The following is a 19133-nucleotide window of genomic DNA, read 5'->3' on the forward strand; positions in this document are numbered from 1 at the left end:
TCTGTCGTGTCGTTTTTTTTTTTCATGACCTCTTTTCATTCTTGATGCATTGCACTGACAATATCCATGGATACCCACCGCCTTGCGATAAGACCTACGTCAATTCTTACTTTCTATACGTGTGTTCTGTGAAAGTACGTTGTATATGTCCCCATTATGAAGTATTGAGTAAACTATTATCACGGTAGAACTATGTCAGTTGCTACATTCAGTCATCCACATCGTAAACTCATCACCGTGCATCTCAGTACTCCAGTATCCGCGACTTGATATGGTCAACCATCGGCGCAGGAAGCTCCTCTTCATTCACCAGGCCCAGCGCCAGCATATCAGACCAGAAGAACATGGCGCGGTCCTGCGCGTAGGCAAGATAATCGAATTCTTCTTCCTCGTCGACATCCCCATCCACGGCGGGTCTCTTGGCGCCATTGTCGTTGTCATTGCCATTTCCATGGCTGTTGTGTGCGTCCTGCGAGTTTGATTCGGCCGCCAGCATTTCGGCGACGCCTTCCTCCATACCCGGCACTTTGGCCTGGACAATACCCCAGGCCACCCACTGCGCGGAGTTCATCACGCGCCACAGCCGGGTGTAGTGCATGAGTTGCCGCACCTCTGAATCCAGTTCGTCCTGGTTAAAATACTCTGTCTGCAGTTGCTGTGGGTTGGCTCCTTCAGGTCCATCGTCGAGAGAAAGTGGTGTGATGTGCGTGGCGGTACGGGCGCGAATAGATGGAGTCCCGAATGGAGAGCCGGGAATACCGGGACGATGGGTCAGATAGGCCGATACAAATCGGTACTGCTCCTCCGGCGTGGGGTACATGCGGTTGCTGCAGGCCCACGATCGATCCTCATCGTGGTAATTGTAGCACCACTCAGTGAAGTGGTTCGCAAATTCGAGAGTGGGCGTATTAGCGGAGGAGTATTCGAAGTCGATGACGACGAGTTGTTTATGCTCATTGGCCGGTAGGAGCAGCGGCGACTCCGAGGCTGGCTCCAAGCGAAGAAGGTTGCCGTATTGGGTCTGGAGGAAAAAGTTAGTATATGAGACTAGGCGATGGAGTGGACACGCACATCATTGTGGGCAAACACCAATTGCTGCTTGATTTCTTCAATTCCGCCGCAGCTGGCAATCAACCAGATCCGATAGCTATCCACGGCCTTGCGGAACACTGCCCATGGCACGCCGCACACGAAGCCGCGTCGACGCCACGGTTCCAAAGCAGCTTTGGCCTCATTATGCGAAGACATAATCTCCTTGTCGAGCCACGAGGTGAGCTGTTCGCAGCGATCCACCCACCTATCCCAATTCTTGAAGATCATCGGGCCGCCTTCTCTTTCCTCCTCGAGAAGCTCGATGCCATCATGCAGCTCTCTCATGCGCTTGGCGATCTGCTTGGCTGTTTCAGACATTCGCAGTTCCCGCGGGGTCAGCGGACGAGCTTCGAAGTACTCTTCGAATCGGCCGTTGATAAAAGTCCCCAGCACACGAGGGCCGATATTCTTGCGCCCCAATCGGCGGAGGATCTGTAGTTCCTTCTCCCGATCAATGAGGTGATCCACCTGGGGACCATACACGCGCAGTAGCAGCTTCGGTGGAGGCTTTCTCGGAACCAGCGCCGCAGATCCATCTTCGGACCTTGAGACAGGGACATGTTTCGGTGGATGGACCACGTACACGGCGTTCGTCAGAGCGCCACTCAGCCGGATCACTTCAATCTCCGCCGCAGAGTCCATGGAGACTTTCCGCCATCCTTTAAGCTGCAGCGTATTCGCAAGACGAACGATTTCGGTCTTGAAAACGACCCAAGCTTCCCGATCCGTGGCGTTTTTCTCATTTGCAGCATCGTCGTCCTCTCCTGCAACGCCACCAGTGTAGGTGAGGGTCTTTGAATTGTCGAGAGCAGCATCCACATGGGGGACGGCAGCCTCAAGATCGGTAGTATCCGAATCCGACGCCGACCCTCTTCGCAACCCCTTTGTACGGCGGCGGTATGACCGCCGTGCTGACTGGACGGAGCCCAGAGCGGCGGCTCCATACCGCGAGTTGCCATACTGCAGCAAAATTTTCTCCAGTTTCTCCAGGGAAAAAGAGCTTTCCGAAAGTATAGGGTTGGGATCCTCTACCGGGCCATCGACATCCGCAGGAGCATCCTCTTGCGCGCCTAACTCAGCTGATTTGCGCGCTTTGCGGGTCTTCCGTCTCGTTTTCTCGTGCTGCAGCCATTCGGACACCTGGTGAAATAGGCCGGACTGAGGGTCTTCCTCCGACTTGGTCAAGTCCTCCTTCGTGGCAGCATCCTGCTTTTCGCTCGACGGGGTAGATAGGGACGGCATGACCGATGGTGAATAATGTGGTGGTCGTGCGGTCACCTTTTTCGCGACGGGAGGAGCACGGGGCACTTTCCAGGATGTTCCGTCTGGTGGGGAGCCGGCAATATTGGTCCCACTTGCGCGCACACGCTTGTGTAGCGAGGGAATATGCAAACCCGTTCCCCGAATAGGTGGAGAATCTGTTTAGGGTTAGCAACAGGAGTCGAGATATATGAAGTGCATATGGAAGTGTGCGACATGCTCAAAGCAGGGTGGGATCAAGCCTGATAGCTCTGCCTGATGGGGGCGAGATCGGTTGATCCTTACGTGGGGCAAATTCTGGAATGCGCAAAATCGATATCTGTGCTGATAAGACAATTTATCAAAAAAAAAAGAAAGCCTACCTGCCATGTCGGGACCGGGACTATCATGGTCTTCGGCAAAGGATGGCATGTGCAAATGAGATAGCCCGAGATGCAGCCAATTCGAGGACCTGGGAGAGCTTCACGGGGGCGCCCGAAGACCAGATGCGCGAGAAATCTTTCCTTGCCCTAAAGAATTCGGGGTCAAGCACAGCGATCAGGCAGCAAACAGACAGCGGCAATCGTAGAGGTGGGGGATTCTGTCGGACCCAGAAAAAAACGACGGAAACGTCCCAGCGGTCAGGACCACTAGTGCCGAGGAAAGCTTCTGGTATAGGCCGAATTCACTTTAGGCTTTGCACTATAGTGGAACAATCTAGAGCCGCACAGAAGCTCATGCAATACTCTGCGGCCACAAGAAAGAGCAGAGAGCAATGCGACTGTAGAAAGAAATAAGTATTCCAGTGGCAAATAGGTTGCGGACCGGGCTTATCGCTCAGGTGACTGGATTTTGATGCCTGGCGAATCTGGCATACACTCCCCGCCTGGCGGAACCCGGGGAGGAGGTGCAACACGGCCCCCTCATACAGAGTTGCGATCAACTATTACCGGAGAAAGGATTGGGGGCACACGACCACCTTCCAGGCTGGGGTCTGGTGGCGTCGTACTCAGGTCCAATGTGGCCGCAAAAGGAAATGAATTCATATCAGCAGTATGTTGTGGCACCTGGAACAATGTCGTCCATGAGGTGGTTGGTTGTACACAGACAGATAGTAGGACGCAGATGGCATGGTTTGTCGCATGTGGGCTGACAACTAAGTGTTTGGGCTGGTTATTTTTGCCGCCATGGGATGCGCTGGACCACAGCTGGGCCAGATAGTACCTTTCTGGTTCAGATGAGAATCGGCTAGAGCAAACATGGTCATGGGTCACGAGAGTGGTCGGCTTTGGTGACTAATAGATCGAACACTCTTTTGGATGGAACAAAAAATTCCATTCTGGACAGGGACGCAGAGTGGAAGGTTGAGAGAAGTTGGGCAGAGAGAGTAAAGAGAGAGTGAGAGAGTGAGAGTGAGGGGATGTAAGTTACGGTGGTTAGAGAGTGGTAAGAGTGGTAAGAGTGGTAAAAGTGGTATTGGTGCCTGAAATTTGTGGGGGAAGCTTGTTGATGGCGTGATGCATGGCAGTCTTACTGAGTATTGGCCAGCGCGGGCAGTCGCACGGATCGTTGGGAAATCCAGATCGACCCGTCAATATTCAAATCGCGAAGTGTATAATTCAACCACGGCTGTGGGTCCCCGTTTTCGTCTTCCTGCGACGAGACCATGAATCCGTCGATGCGCTCACGAGCAGTCGGGATCCGGCCAGGCCGTCCCAGCAGGTCCTCTAATGATGCGACATCGTCTAGCGAGATCGTCGAGTCTTCCTCTAAGGCGATGAGTATGGCCACGAGCCGAGAGGTCGGAGTGCACATGTACAGACCCTGTACGACCGGGGCTTGCAGCAGAAACCGCAATGCCTGGCGTCGCAGCAGAGGAGCACGACATTTAAGCGCGGTAATGAAAAGAGGAAGGTAGATCCCCATTTCAAAAGTAAACGAGGGTTGTCTGCCGTCTGGGTTGCATGTTGATGCGATCGCGGCGGGAGCGTAGCCGAGAATCCGGATGAACTCGGCCTCGTACTGGTCAAATGTGGTTTGACTAGGGTCCAAGCAGGCCCTGGTTTCAACCAGGATGCTGAGGTAGGTCATGAGAAGGGTTGCAGTGGCACCGTCGACATCACCGGTGCTTGGTTGAATTGGCTGGAGAGAGGTGAGAAGCTCGTACCAAACCTGCAGCTGCTGGAGCAGATGATTTTGTCGCAGTATGAGAGCCGGCGAGTCTTGTAGGCGATCATCAATCCCTTCATGCCAATGATCCTTGACATCGGTGTTGAGCACCTTGAATTCTGCAACAAGACCGCAAAGGACATTTCGAGCCTCCCCCAGCGAGGTGAATTGTTCCGTCATACTATCCAGCCCGGGAATCCAACTATCATCACGAACGCCTCGAATAACGAGCACCCAGGTACCGAGCCGCTGAAAAAGAGGCTTGATCGTGGACAGGAGTAGTGAAGGCGCCGTTTGACCACCTGCTTCCATGCCACTGGACATAATCTGCGCCCCCTGTTGATACAATGTCATGGCAGCATTGCGATTTCCTTGCAAGAGCTCAATGGCAATAAACAGAATACAGCCGATCATCGACACCGTAAAATCAGCCATGCCGCTCTCGATCCGCTGCCGCAAGGCAGCCAGTGAGCGCGAATACCACACCAGCGCATCATGATGATAGCTATGCCGCACCGCCGCCGGACTTTTCAGGAGGGAAAACGGACGCGCTTCGTGAACGGGAGGGCGTTCATAAAGCGCACTCAGCGCGATCACCGCATCCCACACTGCCGGCTCCAGGCGACAGATTTGCAGAACGGAACCACTCCAGAAACCGAGGTCTAGGATCCCCGAGAGAGCGGGTCCGGCTTGGTGGAAGTAGTACTCAAATGCGCGCCGTTCAGGATGTGAAGATTGCCCATAGTTGTCTAGCTGGGGCAAGTTCGGCACGCTGGCTGCGGGCTGGACGCGGTAAAAACAGCGCCGACCTGTGCTGGTGCAGCGCAGACAGAATGGTCTCTCCTCGCCACACCGGACACGGCGAATCCTGGGAGAAACAAGTAAGTCATTCTGCCAAGACCATGTACGTAGTGGGGGTTCGTCAAGCTTACTTGCAGGTATCGCAGCCTGTCCTGGACTTGGTGCTGCCGACCCGGCCGGACTCTTTGCGGGGTGTCGTCATGCCAAGAGCGAGATCGAGGCAATTATAGCCTCTACCGACTCTCAAATTTCATGGTCGGATCGTGTAGCTCTCCCCTTGCTGCCCAACAAAGGGTAGTCGTGAGAGAAAGGATTGAAAGAGCGGAGGAGTGGGTCGGCGGCGGTCAAGTACATTCGGGAGTAAGCGCCTCGTCTCCGACTGGTGTTGTTGGGGCGAAGTCGTCCACTTTCTTTCTGCAGGGTCTCTGGGCACACATCGGTTACAGATTTGCCAACTCGGACGTGACGCTTATTGTGGCAAGAGATCAGCAGGGTCTCATCCTCGTCGCCATCAATCACTCCACCCCGATGCCAAGCAGCGAAAAAACCGACGGTCCAGCAGTGGAGTGAGTGAGTGAGACACGATCAGCCACTGTAAAAGATACGATTTTGCCAGATTTAGTTCACTTTAGGGTCTTGGTCTCTCCGGAGGAGACGGAGGAGGAGAAGCCTGTAGGATATAGTGCAAAACTATATATAAATGCCTTTCTTCCACCCTGAACTAAACTGCTCCCCCAACATCCACTCTACTTTCCTCATTCTAAATCCTTCAAAATGAAGCTCTCAGCAACAATCCTAACCTCCATCCTAGCCACCAGCGTCGTTGCCTTCGACAAATGGCAGCGTAAGTCCCCCCTCCCTCCCCCATACATGGTTCACTCCCCCAAAGACAAACTAACCATGATCAATATCAGCGTGGGGCAAACGCGACTACGCCTGCGTGAACGTCTACCAAGGAATTCCCGACTACTCCACCGTAAAGGCTGGCCAAACAATCCACCTCCGTTTCAACCGAGAGCCAACAACGCACTGCTCGGACCCGCTGAACAAATACCCCGGCGACGAGTACAGCGTGTGGCTGTACAACAACCCCGTGCGCCACCTGGATACCATCTCGTTTGACCAGTCTATCAAGATTGTCTCTGGGATCCGCGGGGCTGAGGGTGTGGTGGCGGTTAAGATCCCGGAGCATTTGCCTGGGGTTAAGAATGGAGATGCTTGGTATTTGAGATTGAGTACCGATCTGTCCACGGCACCGCAGGTATGTATTTTTTTCCAAGTTTTCTTTTTTTTGCGGACTGGTGTGGACTGGTGTTGACTTTGGGTTGGGATAGATGCCTACGATTTATAATGCTGCAGGACCGTTTACCATCACGGCTGCGTAGATGTGTCTGAGATGTTGATAGTGATTGTATGTCGGACGTCGGATATAGATCAAGACCAGCGGGACAGAAATTACGCGCATACAGCCGCAGGTTAGGCAATTTCGAATACAATATGTCTGCAAATCATTGAGAAAGGATATTTTACAATCACAGGCCCATAGCATCTAACAATGGTGTCATATAATACGCATTGACTCTAACTAGTCACCTCTTCTCTTACTATATGCATACAGCACCATAACCATGCCTTCTATATTTGCAACACTTGGCAAAAGATGCTACCAAGTACTCACTCGTTTAATCCCGGTAGGACACACTCCACACCGCGAAGCCATCCGCTGGCGCCTTCCGCGTGTGAGACATACGCAGAGACCCGCCGTGGGGGGCATCGATATAGGCACCGCTCGCGACATACTGCAGAGAATAGCCCTGGCTAGCGCCAAGGAAGGTCACTTTCACCTCCGCGGCATTGGACGCCTGGGTACTGGGAAGCAGCTTGCCATTGGCTCCGAGCCAGCGGCCATCCAGTGCACTCGAGATGGTGAACTGCTGGCTCTCCTCGTCGCTGTTGTAGTGGATCACCCAGCGCTGGGACTTGGCGTTGTGGCTGGATGACGCAGGGCTGCTGGACAGATTGTTGCCCTTGCCCGGGTTCGTCAGAGCGGACCCGCTCTTCTCGAAAGTCAGATAGCGGCCCTCGGTGAGGTAGCCCACGACCTGCTTGTAGCCTTCTTCGAACCAGAGGGCAGACTCCTCATCGCCCTGTTCGCCGTAAGGAACAGGAGGGCGCTGAGTAGGATATTTGGCCTGGCATTGAGCCGAGCCAACGTAGTCACCCTTGCTGTTCGTCGTGGGAGTCTCAGCGACGGGAATGTTGGGAAGAGAGTAGTCCGGGTTGTCGAAGTCGAATGCATTCAGCAGATTGGACATGTGAGCACGGCGCCACGGCACCATCTCACTTGTCTCGACGTTCTTGTAGCCACGAGCTGCCAGCCACTGTTCCAAGAACAGAATCTGGGAGTTGTGGTCTGCGCGCTCGGTGAGGACCTTGCCTCCACGGGTCCACGGGGAGATCATGTAGAAAGGCACCCGGAAGCCAGGTCCCACGAAGATATCACCAAACAAGTCCAACGGATCCTCCATCCACTCTCCCGGCGTGTCCTTGGGGGAGTGGAAGGGAGTGACGTGATCACCCCAGCCGCCCGTCTCTGGACCGGTGTTAGCAAACTTCTCTCGAGCCGTGGGTGGGATGGGTTCTTACCGTCGTAGCTGACCATCAGCAGTGTGTTCTTGTACTTGGGGCTGTTGATAACCGCGTTGGTCACTTGCTGCTGCAGCCAGCCGCCGTCCTTGGGCTGGTACGGCGGGTGCTCAGACAGCTCCGCGGGACCCACGATGAAGCTGATTTCGGGCAGAGTGCCATTGCCGGCCCGGTTGTAGAAGTCTTCCAGTCCAAGGTAGGACATGCCGCGCTGGGTGAGCGGGGAATCCTTCGAGGCGTTCTGGAACTGCTGGAACCAGGCCAGCGGGTTGTCGTCAAAGTTGTCCGTGTCTTGGTAGACCTGCCAGTCGACTCCAGCATCCTGGTAGTACTCGTAGATGGTCTTCCACTTGAGCGGGTAGCAATCGACACCCGTGCTCTCGCAGCCTGATTTACCGTTAGAACGCTGCAAAACACTAGCTCGAAGGCTCGCTCACCTGGCACCTCATTGTTGTCAATATACACTCCACCCTGATCCGGGGTCTGCGGACCTCCGGGGACATTGATGGAGCCGCTGACCAGCGTGACACGGTTAGGGTTGGTCGCAGTGATTTGACCTTCCTGATACATGTCGCCCATGGTCCAACCCTCGGCCAGAGCGAACTGAACGGGGATATCTTGCCGCTCCAGATGACCCCAGCTCCACGGGGTGTTGTTCCGCGCCCACATGTTGTTCAAGCCGTGGTTGAGGGCGGCTTGGTTGGCCTGGTAGCCGTTGTCACCGGCATCCATGCATTGAATAGCATCAGTCGAGTTGCCACCCTTGTAACCCAGATACCAAGGCAGCAAGCTGGTGGCATTGGTGGACATGCTCGAGTCGACATATCTTGATTTCGCGTTAGTCGATTTTCGGCGATTGGTGGTGCTGTCACACTACTCACTGATACCAAATGGGTTTTCCGTCTGCATTCACCTGGACATTCGGGTCCTGGAAGCCGCGGACTCCAGCCATAGTCCCAAAGTACTGACATCTTTAGCTTGACTCTATGATCTCCCGGAAGCAGCACATACGGTGTCGAACGCGCGGTTCTCCTGCATGAAGATAACCACATGCTGGATGTCCTTCAGAGAGTCTCCGGAGACCGGAGTGCTGCTCAACAGCGCTGCCAGCGCAGTCGCAAGCATTGCCCGTGTATTTGGAGCCATGATATCACAACGTCCAGCGAGACTTAAGGATGAGGGTACGATTGAGACTATAGAAGGAAGGAGGAGCCCAGCAGTACTTAAAGTAAAGCCCCATCGCGGCCTCGGCACCGTTCCGAATCCCAATGGGGTCAAGATATTCGCCCGGTCATAATTTCTCCGATTAGTGGCATTCCCAATAGGGGCCTTGCTATCGATTAGTCGCGGAGAGAAGCAAGTAGGGGCGGCCAGTGGGGCGCCGCCATCGTGCATGCCCCAAATCGGTGCATCACGATCGAATTCCACGACACCAATGGTCGTTCCGTACGTTGACTACGTGACAATTGCGCTGGTTCTGCGTTCTCTCAATGGGTCCGATTCAATCTCGAACTTTGTTTAGGCGAAGGGCAGCGGCATCCGCGGGTTTCAAATCAGTGAAGGTGCCCCGGGCACGTGGGTGGTGACATCCCCTGCATCGATCCACCCGACCTGATCATTCCCCTCGCTTCCAATGGATCGGCAAGGGCACGGTGACATTAAGTACTGACAATAAATGCGCGTGTCGGACCTCCCTCCGACCGGAGGACCAGATGCGACGACCGCGCGAGAAGCTGGAAACACCACCGAAACCTCCTATGCAATATCGACCGTGGCCTATTGTGAGCTGGGCGTTGGCTGCGTGCCTCTTGATTGTGTTGGTCTATCTTCAACCACCAGTAGACTTCTCGCTCGACCGGTTAATATCGCCCGTTCAACATCCACATAACCCGGAACCCGAGAATGCAGCGGCTCTCCGCCCTAGAATTGAGCTGCACCCGGAGGAGCATGCCTCTCGCCCAGCGGTAACACAGCATCGGAGTTGGCGCATTAGTTCGGGGGACCGACGGCCAGATGGTGTGTTGAAACGGGTCTATCTGATCAACGGTGAGCGGGACTGTCCTACACGGGTGAGGGAAACCAACTGACCGAGACGGGCAAAATCAAAAGACCTATTTCCAGGCCCAACGATCGAGGCTCGCTCGGGCGATACTCTGGTCATCACCGCCACTAATGATTTGCAAGACGAGTCAATTGCCCTACACTGGCACGGTCTCCATGTACCCAGTGAGTTCAATTAAAGTTGAGACATACGAGGTATACGAGGCCACCCGCGGCTAATCACGGACAGATGCCATGGACGGTGCGGCCGGGGTAACACAGTGTACCATCCCTCCCGGAGGCCAGTTCGTCTACAATATCACCATCCCTCAAGACCAAAGCGGGACATTCTGGTATCATGCGCACTCGGGGACCTCGAGAGCGGACGGCTTGTACGGCGGTCTGGTGGTTCACGCACCGGCTCCCAAGTCCACCGTTCGAGGACTGATTTCTCGAGAGCGTGGCCGCGACGAGTCAAGCTACGATCAGGAACTTCTGCTTCTCATTGGAGATTGGTATCATCGGCCATCCGGTGATGTTCTTGCTTGGTATAAGGAGCCAGGCAATTTCGGGAATGAGGTATGATACATTCGCCGTTTCTTTCCGTTCGCCAAAATTTTTAACATTGTCTCTAGCCTGTTCCTGACTCCCTCCTGGTTAATGGTGTGGGCCATTTTGACTGTTCTATGGCCGTGCCCGCTCGTCCGCTGGATTGCGTGGCCCAATCGGTTAATTCATCCTTCCTGGACCTTGACCCGGACACGAAGTACCGGATCCGTGTTGTCAACACTGGGTGTGTATCATACCTTCTCTAGGAAACTATCTAACTAACCTGCGTGACAGTGCATTGGCTGGGATATCCCTCACGTTCGACCAAGAGCATCTAGACCTTATACAGGTGGATAGCATCGACACAGCGCGGTCTGAGCAGAAAGATGCGAATTCGATTGGCATTCTATACCCCGGCCAACGCATGGACTTTATCCTTCACTCATCACCAAAAGACTCGAAGCAATCGTCTATAATGATCTCCCTAGACGAAGAGTATGAATGCCCACCCTTCACAACAGAAAACCACATCACTAACAACCCACCCAGATGCTTCAAATACGCCAACCCAGCCCTAACACCCGAACAAACCTTCCTAATAAACTATCTTCCCTCATCCTCATCCCCCGAATCAGAAGCCAAGGGCAAACACTCCGAACCCACAATCCGCAACACCATCAACCTCGACGACACCCCATCCTCCCCTTCAATCCTCAAAGACCTTCCCCCAAAGGCACAGGAGACGCACGTCGTCTACACGAAGATCCAAAAAATGGCCCGCAACGCCAACGTGCCATTCGGGTATTTCAACCATACGTCCTGGCAGACGCAGCAGGATCCCCGCGTGCCGCTAATTGCTCTGCCAAGGAGTCAATGGGATAAGAACCAGTTCTCATTCACGACTGGAAAGGAGACACAATGGGTGGATCTCGTTGTGAATAATCTTGATGAGGGGCCGCATCCTTTTCACTTGGTTAGTACATTCCTGCCATCTCTACCGTTGGCCTTAGATACCTATATACCTCACCCACTCTACGCTACGAACATCCGAGTTGTATTATTCTAACACCCTCCAGCACGGCTACCACTTCTACATCCTGACAGTCCACGAAGCGACATTCGGCTGGGGCTCCTACAACCCTTTCTCCGACGACTATCCACCAGGTCTAGAGCCCGACGAGACTACGGATAGCACAGACACAAACACCTCCCAAGAACAACCGTACGATCTAACCCGCGCCACCCTCCGCGACACAGTCTATATCCCCAGCCGCGGGTACGCCGTGCTGCGTTTTCGCGCGGATAAACCGGGCGTGTGGATGCTGCATTGCCATGTTGTGTGGCATCTTGCGACGGGGATGGCTATGCTTATTGATGTACAGGGTGATCCGGGGGGAGTGGTTGCTCATGATCTTGGGCTTGGGTTGGGATTGGGCTCGGAGGGGATTTGTTCTGGTTGATTCCTTGCTGTTCCGTTTGATGTATATACATGTTGCTTAGAACAGTCTACTCATGCATTGTATAGTACAATAGAAGGTTTCTGGAAAGAAAGCGTCATCTTTATTTCGAGCAAGTGTTTCCGGGGTGGAATTAACTAGACTCTCGCCTGTTCAAGTTGTGTTTTTTATTTGTTGATGATCCTCCACAGGAAGGGTAATGCGAAGAATGGATCCGTTCCGATCGAATATGATCCCGGCCACCAAGGAGCGCATATAGCATAACGCCGCGAAAACACCATTCCCGGGTAAAAAATAAGAAAGAGAGCAACAAGAAGGCAAGAACCAGCTTCGCCATTTCAGATTTATACACGTACAAAAGAATGAAAGTGAGAAAGTAGGTTTCCCTAAGTCGCGGCGGAGGCCCATTCCACTACTTCCAAGGCGCATACGACGAGGATCAGTGTGGATGGGAGGATCCTATAAGAGACTCATAATCAGCCACAGTTCCATGTTGAGGGTGGGGGAAAAGAACATACCAGACGACATAGCTCTGGAAAAGTAGCTTAGACATAGCTCCAACGTAGACGTTATTAATTTGGCAGATCTGCGCGAGCTGCAGCGCGGAGGGCGCACCGGCCAGCAAGAAACAAACGATGATGAAGATGGGGTCGTCGAGGATGCTGATGGGGACGTATTTGGCCAGCAGAGCCAGGAACGGTGCCATGATAATAGTGGGTAAAAGCATGCGCGCAATCAAAGAGGCGATAATGAGCTTGCGCTCGGCATGCGGGTGCTCCATGTCAGCGATGGCTTCTTTGGAGAGGGTGTTGCGCGCGAGATTGGCGCCCAGCACGACGAGGATCAGCGGCACGGCGACCTGGCCGTTTTGGTCGATGGCGCGGGTGACTGAGTTGCGGACGAACGTGCCGTCGTCGAAGAAGAGGCTTTGGAGCGCTGGGACAGAGGCTACAATAATTGCGACCAGCATAGCCCACAGGGGCGGGTTCATGAAGTCCCATAGTCCGTGGAGGAAGCGAGTTGTTCCATGAGTGAAGACTGTGAGCCCCTTCTGGACGTGAGTTGGGAGGCGCTGATATACGGCGTTTGTTCGCTTCTTAAACCAGCCTCGGAGGCGGTCACCATTTCGGCGAAGAGAGGCTTTCCAGTGCTGGAGACGGGTCTGGTCCGCTTCGTGGGCTTCTCGTGCCGTCCCCTCGACATCCGGAAACGACAAGATATGGCCCTGAGAGCTCTGACGAGGTAGGAACGGGCCTTGCGGCGGCGGGCCGATCACCGACGGGGTCTCTTCAGAACCAGTATCGTCATCCACCTCATCATCGGAATGACGCGAGGACAGCTTCGTGTATGAGTACGTTCGCGCCGTCACAGGGGTCTGATCTCCAGACTGGAACCCGCCGTTAGGACGTTCCAGATCATCCGAGTTGCGTGTGCGCACCAGCGGCTCGTCCGGATCTGTCTGGTTGGGATTATCGGTGTAGTGCTCCTGGCCCTGCTCGATGCGCGTATGCCCGATATCTGCGCGCTCCGCCTCTTCGAGGAATCGTTCCTTGGGCGCCAACAAAACATGGTATCCCCAGCTCCACCGGACCAATTGGCCCAGCTGCTGGAAGATAAGCAGATATAAAATCCCCCGCGCGCCTACCTCATCGTCGTTGTCGTTCGGGATGCGGTCCCAGTGGAGGCCTTTGAGGGTCTGCGAGAGCGAGATCACGAGGGATATGGGGAGGGAATTGGAGTTGCCAAACACCTGATGATTAGAAATGTCAGCCACGATCATTCTGATGCTGATGAAATAATAACACTAACCGCCATGGCAGCGACGAAGTTGGACTTGCGCTTCTTGAACCGGAAGCATTTTGAGACAAGGAATGAACAGCAGTATGAGACCAAGGTCTGGACGACAAAGATCACGGGGATGATGGCGAGGTCGGTCAGCTTTTCTGCTGTCAGCTGCGAGCCGAGCTTGATGAAGACTGCATTCGTCAGTCAGTCCGTGGTCGGGGGCTGTAGTGAGTGGGATTCATACTAAGACAGGGAGTGAAGAGGGTCACGTTGAGATTGGCCAGAAATTTCTGAGCATCTGCGTCTAGCAAGCCCTGACGAGCAGCGATATAACCCGGCAGACTGACACAGACGACTTCGAGGACGGCCTCGAAGACCAGAAGGACTAGATGGAAGAAGGAGGGATGACTGGCACGGTCGGAGACGCCCATTGTGGTCTGGATAGAGGAGAGGGCGCCGACATTCTGGAAGGAACGGGGCGCGTTAAAAATGGCCATGGACAGAGAGAGAGAGCACGATGGCGATGAGGATGGAGATGGAGGGGCCGTTCCCTGGGAGAGGAAGGAGAAGAAAGAGAGTTGTGCGCGCCCCGATAACGAGGGTTGGCTGCCTGGATGGGTGGGAGCAACAACGAGAATCGTCCAAAGTAGTGAAATCGCCTGCTTCGATGGTACGACAGGAATGGCCCAGGTATTTTAATCAGGTCAGGGAGTAGAAAAATAAATGAGCTGCCATGATTATTCTTCCTTGTTATTCCCGGTGACGCAACCCACCCTTATCAGCGCAAATCAGGGATGGTCGGAGCTGGGCACGAACAAGTATAGAATTATGATCGAGTCGAGTAACTTATGTAGTATGACTCCGGTGGCAAGCAAACACTGCTATAATACACATCATCTTTAATCGTGCAACTACGGTCTCCTGTGGTTTCATGCTTCCTCCACAAACCCGAGCTTCTCGCCCACCTTGATGCGCTGCCCTTTCTCAATGCTCCACGTCCAGCCGTCGCGCCGATGCTCCTCCGGCCAGCCGGCATCAATCGATTTGCGTGTGCCCAGTGGAGCCTCAAAGACCATCACGATCGTGCTGCCCAGTTGGAACCCACCCATCTCCTCTCCGCGCTGCAGGGGGTGTCCGCCGAGGGCCTGGCTGGCGTGTCGATAGGTCGCCTCGACAAACCCGGGGTATTGCTCGCCTCGCTTGGCGGCTCTAGCCGCTGCCAGGTCTGCGGCACTGTCGGTCAGCAGGCTGTTGGTGCGCAATTCCGAATCAAAGTTGATCTTGATGGACCCGACATTCGTGGCCCCGACCGGCGTGTAACTGAAGAAGCCCCAGCGCCAGCGGCCCAGCAGGGCGACGCGCTCATTCAGAGTGAACAAGCCGGGGAGGTGGCGCTGCAGGTATGGCGACACGGAGTACAGTTCACCGGCAAAATGTCGTCGGCTTTCGACGACCCAGGCGGCCGGCGAGTGGAAGCGGTGGTAGTCTCCGGGCGCCAGGTAAATCACCACGTAGAACAGTCCGTGGTTGTGAGCTTTCTGAGCAGCATACCACGGAGTTCCATCCCCGAGAGCCAGCTCTTCTTGAACCTGGAGCTCGGCGGTAGGCTTGGACGTTGTAGAGGCATCCACTGAGGCCCGTCGCGTCGCTGGTTGTCCTGGGTCGCCAGATATTAAAGTAGGAAGGGTATAAGAGATGCCGTTGACACGGGCAAATTCCTCGTCCGTCGCCGTGGTTTCTGCATCATTTGAGGACGGCTCCGTGATCTGATCCGTGAGTCGTTTGGTGTGGTCGACGTGCGAAGGCGTGGCCGACCCTAGTAGGGCATCTAGGCTGTAGGTCATTCCTTTGACCTGCTCGACCTCTCCCCGCTCGATCATGCCAAACTGCAAGACGCGGCCATCCGACGGCGCCAACAGCGCGTGTGGATCTGGGTCCAAGGGCCGGACGCCTGGCTTCAATTTGCGATAGAAGAATGCCGCCAGGTTGGGGTAGGTGTGCAGATCGGGCTCCGCGACCTCGCTGAGGTTGACTCCAAAGGCCCACGAGTACAGCTTGAAGCCCGGGACCCGGAAATAGTACGGGAGCTCAATCTCGTTGAACCGACCCCAGAGGCGCGACATGGCCTTCAGGGGTAATGTGGACATGATCTGAACTTGCCAGGACCCCGTGGGCACAACCCGAGGACGGCGTGGTGGCCGCCGGCCATTCTCCCAGTCCTCCCCACCAGCATCCCGAGCCAGTCGCTCCCGTTCTGCTCGTTGAGCCTTGTAAAACTGCAGCAGCCCTATGAAGCCAATACCGAGTCCGACCGGAATTGGGTACCACTCCACCTTGGTATTCCGCAGAGCAAATCGGAGACGGGACCCAAACCCTCCTTTGCCATTGTTGTTGTCATGGTTACTCTCTTTGTGGTACTGTTTCCACGCTCTGGATGACGAGAAATGGCGAACGCTGGCATTATGTCGGGCCGTTGCCCTGAATGAAAAAAACTCCATCGACGACGCAAACCCCCGGCGCATAGGGACAAAATGACACGAACAGAGAGATGATGCAAGGCGCTTGGCCATAATGCTGCCAGAGCTTTAATCCATAGGCATCAGCCAAGAAGCATACACTGGCAGAGATCAGAAGACGTTTGATCTCCACCCAAAGGGGAAATGTCATTTTTTTGTTTTGGCTCCTAGCCGACTCACCGCCTAGAGATTCACCGCCTGGCAGATATCCACGTGCCAAGGCTGTCTGCTCACTCATCCTGTTCAAGTTGCTTTCTTGTATTCTTCTGCACCGTCTCGCACGTTCTTCCTGCCCTTTCAGACCCATTGTCAGGCCTTGTTCCCTACTGTTTTCTACGTGTCTTTAGCTGTCCTCCCGTGATTGTTCTAGCTTGTGCCAACACCTTGCCATCCGTCTTATCGCCGGCCTTGAAGCCAGATATCAAGATAGCGGCCACGCGTTCGGGGTCAGCTTCTGTGCTCAACAAGGCTGGGGAAGCTGGTGGCAGTGACCGTTGCCCCCATCGTTCCCATCCGCACACACAACCATCTACAATCAGATCCTCCTCGTGAGGATTAATCCTCTGATCATCGCCGTAGGAAGCTAGCAAGCCCTACATCCGCGGAGATGGCGTCCAACGCTCCACCCACCGCGTCGCCTAAGGTGAATGCGAGCCCTACGACGATCACGCTTCATATTCTCTGCCCTTCACTCGCCCCTCACAATCGCATTACCATGTTGAATCTTGCGCTCTCAACTACGGTTGCGCAGCTGAAGGATAGACTGGCCGCGGCTATCGCAACCCACCCCTCGCCGTCGACGCAGCGCCTCATCTATGGCGGCAAGCGCCTTGAACAGGATGATGTGACATTAGAAGCCATTCTGGCTCCGATTGATGTAAGGTTTTTAGTGCTTTGTTCTTGCATTCAGGTCACTAAATTCTTTCTAGGGTAACCAATACTCCATCCACCTTGTGCTGCCACCTGGGCCTCCCGCACCTCCCACACCTACTACAACGGCCTTCTCGACATCTACGAATCATGGCTCTTCCAACATCCCTCGTTTGCGGCATCCACAATACCCAGACAACCCAATCGGAGATGGGCTGTACGACCTGCACGGGCGTGATCCGGTACCCATGCAACAGACAAATCCATACCCACACCGAGAACCGCCGTCTAGGCCTCAATATCAAGTGGCTATTCCGAGACACCGCAATGATCACCCTCCGCCTCCTTACTCTTCTGAAGTGCCACCGCCGGCAAACGCAAACACTGAGTCTTCAGCGGCGGTTGCGACAGCCTCCCAGATGTCTTCTTTAAACCCAGCCTGGCCTGGCCAAGGCATTTCAACCCCCTCTCGGCTTCCTCATTCAGGAGCGCCTCTTTCTGCAGAGGAGGAACTTTCCCGCGTGCGCCGCGTTAGAGAGCTACGTGTTGATATCGAAAATACTGAACGCCAGCTTGCTGTGGGCAGCTTGCCTCCGATGGATCGCATCATCCAGATGCGGAACGAGCTGTTCCAGATCCAGGACGCACGATACCGCAACTACTTTGCTGCTCGGGATGGCGAGGTCGAGTCGTTGATCACTCGCATCTGCAACCTCTACCAGCGCGTCGATCAACTCCATGTCGTCCAAACCCGGTTCCCCTCCTGGCCACTTGACAATCCATCTGCCCTCCCGCTCCGCCGGACCTACCTGGTGAGATCGCCAAACGGATTCCAGGGGATTCTCACGCCCCCCGTTGCCACAGGTACAGTCCAGACACCGCTTTTTGCGCCGCACAATTCCACCCAGACGGGCCTTGCTCCGGCCCCTGGACCTCAAGAGGGAATTGTTGAAAACGCCGTTCGCCATGCAGTCCTCGGCCAACAGCGCCGTCCCAACAACGCCGAGCGACGTGGTGGCTTTTCCCGGCACCTGCGCCGCATTTGGCTCTTCGTGCGACTGTACTTCTTCTGCTATATGATCAGCGACTCGGGAACCTGGACTCGTATCATCTTCGTCGGCTGTGCATTGCTGTTTGCTCTTATCTCTGACACGGAGATCCCCCAGCAGCTGCATGGATTGATGGTTGCGCCTGTCCAACGCCACCTCGAGGGACTCGTGCACCTGGGTGAACCCGGCGAGCAGAATGCTCAGACCCAGGCCCAAACGGGAGCCACCCAGCCTGCTACCAGGGGCCATGAACAGGATAACAATGTGGCTGGTGGCATTCAACACCACGTCCGCCGCGCTGAACGCTCGGTTCTTCTTTTCCTGGCAAGCCTGGTTCCTGGTATCGGAGAGCGCCAGGTTGAGGCCCGCAATGCTGCAGAAGCGGCTCAGACCGCCGAGCGTGCCCGTCAGGAGGGTGAGCAGCAGCGTGAACAGGCTGCTCCCGAGGCTGACCAAAATGAGAATACCAATGTCAACAACGCCCAGCGCGCCCAGGAGGCGGCTGGCGCTGGCAACACCGCCTAAATCACATCACCACTGACCTACACACGCGGTTCTGTTGAGAAGACCGCTGAATCTACCACGACACCCTTTCTTTGCATAAACTTCTTATCTAGGAGTACACCACCAGCATCTGTTCGAGTGATACCCCCTTGTTTTTGTCTTTTCCATTTCACAATAACTATTCTTCACGACAATCTAGCGCACATTTATGGAAGCAATTACACATGATGTTCTTTTGCTTGCTCTTCTCCTTTGACAGCGCCACTATCGCCCTGCATTTGCATCGCCTTCCATCCATCTACCTGAGCGCTTCATTCTCCGGTTCTCCATCCTGTATGAGACCATGTACGAATTTCTGCCAGATTACACTTTTTTCTTCATGTGTTCTTTCTTTTTCTATTTGTGGGCAGGTGAGG

At 54.7% G+C, this 19133-nt stretch overlaps 8 protein-coding genes across 8 annotated transcripts; 3 read left to right on the forward strand and 5 right to left on the reverse strand.

Moving 5' to 3' along the window:
- Nucleotides 1-244: 244 nt before the first annotated feature.
- On the reverse strand, nucleotides 245-2763 carry PFLUO_LOCUS1091 (uncharacterized protein; the record flags this gene model as incomplete). Its single annotated transcript, XM_073778096.1, has 3 exons — nucleotides 245-1021; nucleotides 1072-2510; nucleotides 2715-2763. The coding sequence occupies 3 exons, from the start codon at nucleotides 2761-2763 to the stop codon at nucleotides 245-247; spliced, it is 2265 nt and encodes a 754-aa protein (XP_073635185.1).
- Nucleotides 2764-3861: 1098 nt separating this feature from the next.
- Nucleotides 3862-5503, reverse strand: PFLUO_LOCUS1092 (uncharacterized protein; the record flags this gene model as incomplete). The annotated part of the gene is made up of 2 exons (XM_073778097.1): nucleotides 3862-5368; nucleotides 5433-5503. The coding sequence occupies 2 exons, from the start codon at nucleotides 5501-5503 to the stop codon at nucleotides 3862-3864; spliced, it is 1578 nt and encodes a 525-aa protein (XP_073635186.1).
- Nucleotides 5504-6075: 572 nt separating this feature from the next.
- On the forward strand, nucleotides 6076-6686 carry PFLUO_LOCUS1093 (uncharacterized protein; the record flags this gene model as incomplete). The annotated part of the gene is made up of 3 exons (XM_073778098.1): nucleotides 6076-6145; nucleotides 6216-6562; nucleotides 6636-6686. The coding sequence occupies 3 exons, from the start codon at nucleotides 6076-6078 to the stop codon at nucleotides 6684-6686; spliced, it is 468 nt and encodes a 155-aa protein (XP_073635187.1).
- Nucleotides 6687-6983: 297 nt separating this feature from the next.
- PFLUO_LOCUS1094 (uncharacterized protein) lies at nucleotides 6984-9093 on the reverse strand (the record flags this gene model as incomplete). The annotated part of the gene is made up of 5 exons (XM_073778099.1): nucleotides 6984-7894; nucleotides 7948-8334; nucleotides 8385-8773; nucleotides 8829-8911; nucleotides 8959-9093. 5 exons carry the CDS (start codon nucleotides 9091-9093, stop codon nucleotides 6984-6986), a joined length of 1905 nt encoding a protein of 634 aa, XP_073635188.1.
- Nucleotides 9094-10242: 1149 nt separating this feature from the next.
- PFLUO_LOCUS1095 (uncharacterized protein) lies at nucleotides 10243-11996 on the forward strand (the record flags this gene model as incomplete). The annotated part of the gene is made up of 5 exons (XM_073778101.1): nucleotides 10243-10566; nucleotides 10623-10780; nucleotides 10831-11031; nucleotides 11086-11509; nucleotides 11613-11996. 5 exons carry the CDS (start codon nucleotides 10243-10245, stop codon nucleotides 11994-11996), a joined length of 1491 nt encoding a protein of 496 aa, XP_073635189.1.
- A 383-nt stretch (nucleotides 11997-12379) lies between these two features.
- Nucleotides 12380-14209, reverse strand: PFLUO_LOCUS1096 (uncharacterized protein; the record flags this gene model as incomplete). Its single annotated transcript, XM_073778102.1, has 4 exons — nucleotides 12380-12452; nucleotides 12512-13743; nucleotides 13803-13969; nucleotides 14023-14209. The coding sequence occupies 4 exons, from the start codon at nucleotides 14207-14209 to the stop codon at nucleotides 12380-12382; spliced, it is 1659 nt and encodes a 552-aa protein (XP_073635190.1).
- Nucleotides 14210-14707: 498 nt separating this feature from the next.
- On the reverse strand, nucleotides 14708-16300 carry PFLUO_LOCUS1097 (phosphatidylserine decarboxylase 1; the record flags this gene model as incomplete). Its single annotated transcript, XM_073778103.1, has 1 exon — nucleotides 14708-16300. The coding sequence occupies one exon, from the start codon at nucleotides 16298-16300 to the stop codon at nucleotides 14708-14710; it is 1593 nt and encodes a 530-aa protein (XP_073635191.1).
- A 709-nt stretch (nucleotides 16301-17009) lies between these two features.
- On the forward strand, nucleotides 17010-18738 carry PFLUO_LOCUS1098 (uncharacterized protein; the record flags this gene model as incomplete). The annotated part of the gene is made up of 2 exons (XM_073778104.1): nucleotides 17010-17171; nucleotides 17224-18738. The coding sequence occupies 2 exons, from the start codon at nucleotides 17010-17012 to the stop codon at nucleotides 18736-18738; spliced, it is 1677 nt and encodes a 558-aa protein (XP_073635192.1).
- Nucleotides 18739-19133: the final 395 nt, after the last annotated feature.

The sequence above is a fragment of the Penicillium psychrofluorescens genome, assembly GCF_964197705.1.
Source record: "Penicillium psychrofluorescens genome assembly, chromosome: 1".
In the NCBI taxonomy this organism is placed as follows: Eukaryota; Fungi; Ascomycota; class Eurotiomycetes; order Eurotiales; family Aspergillaceae; genus Penicillium; species Penicillium psychrofluorescens.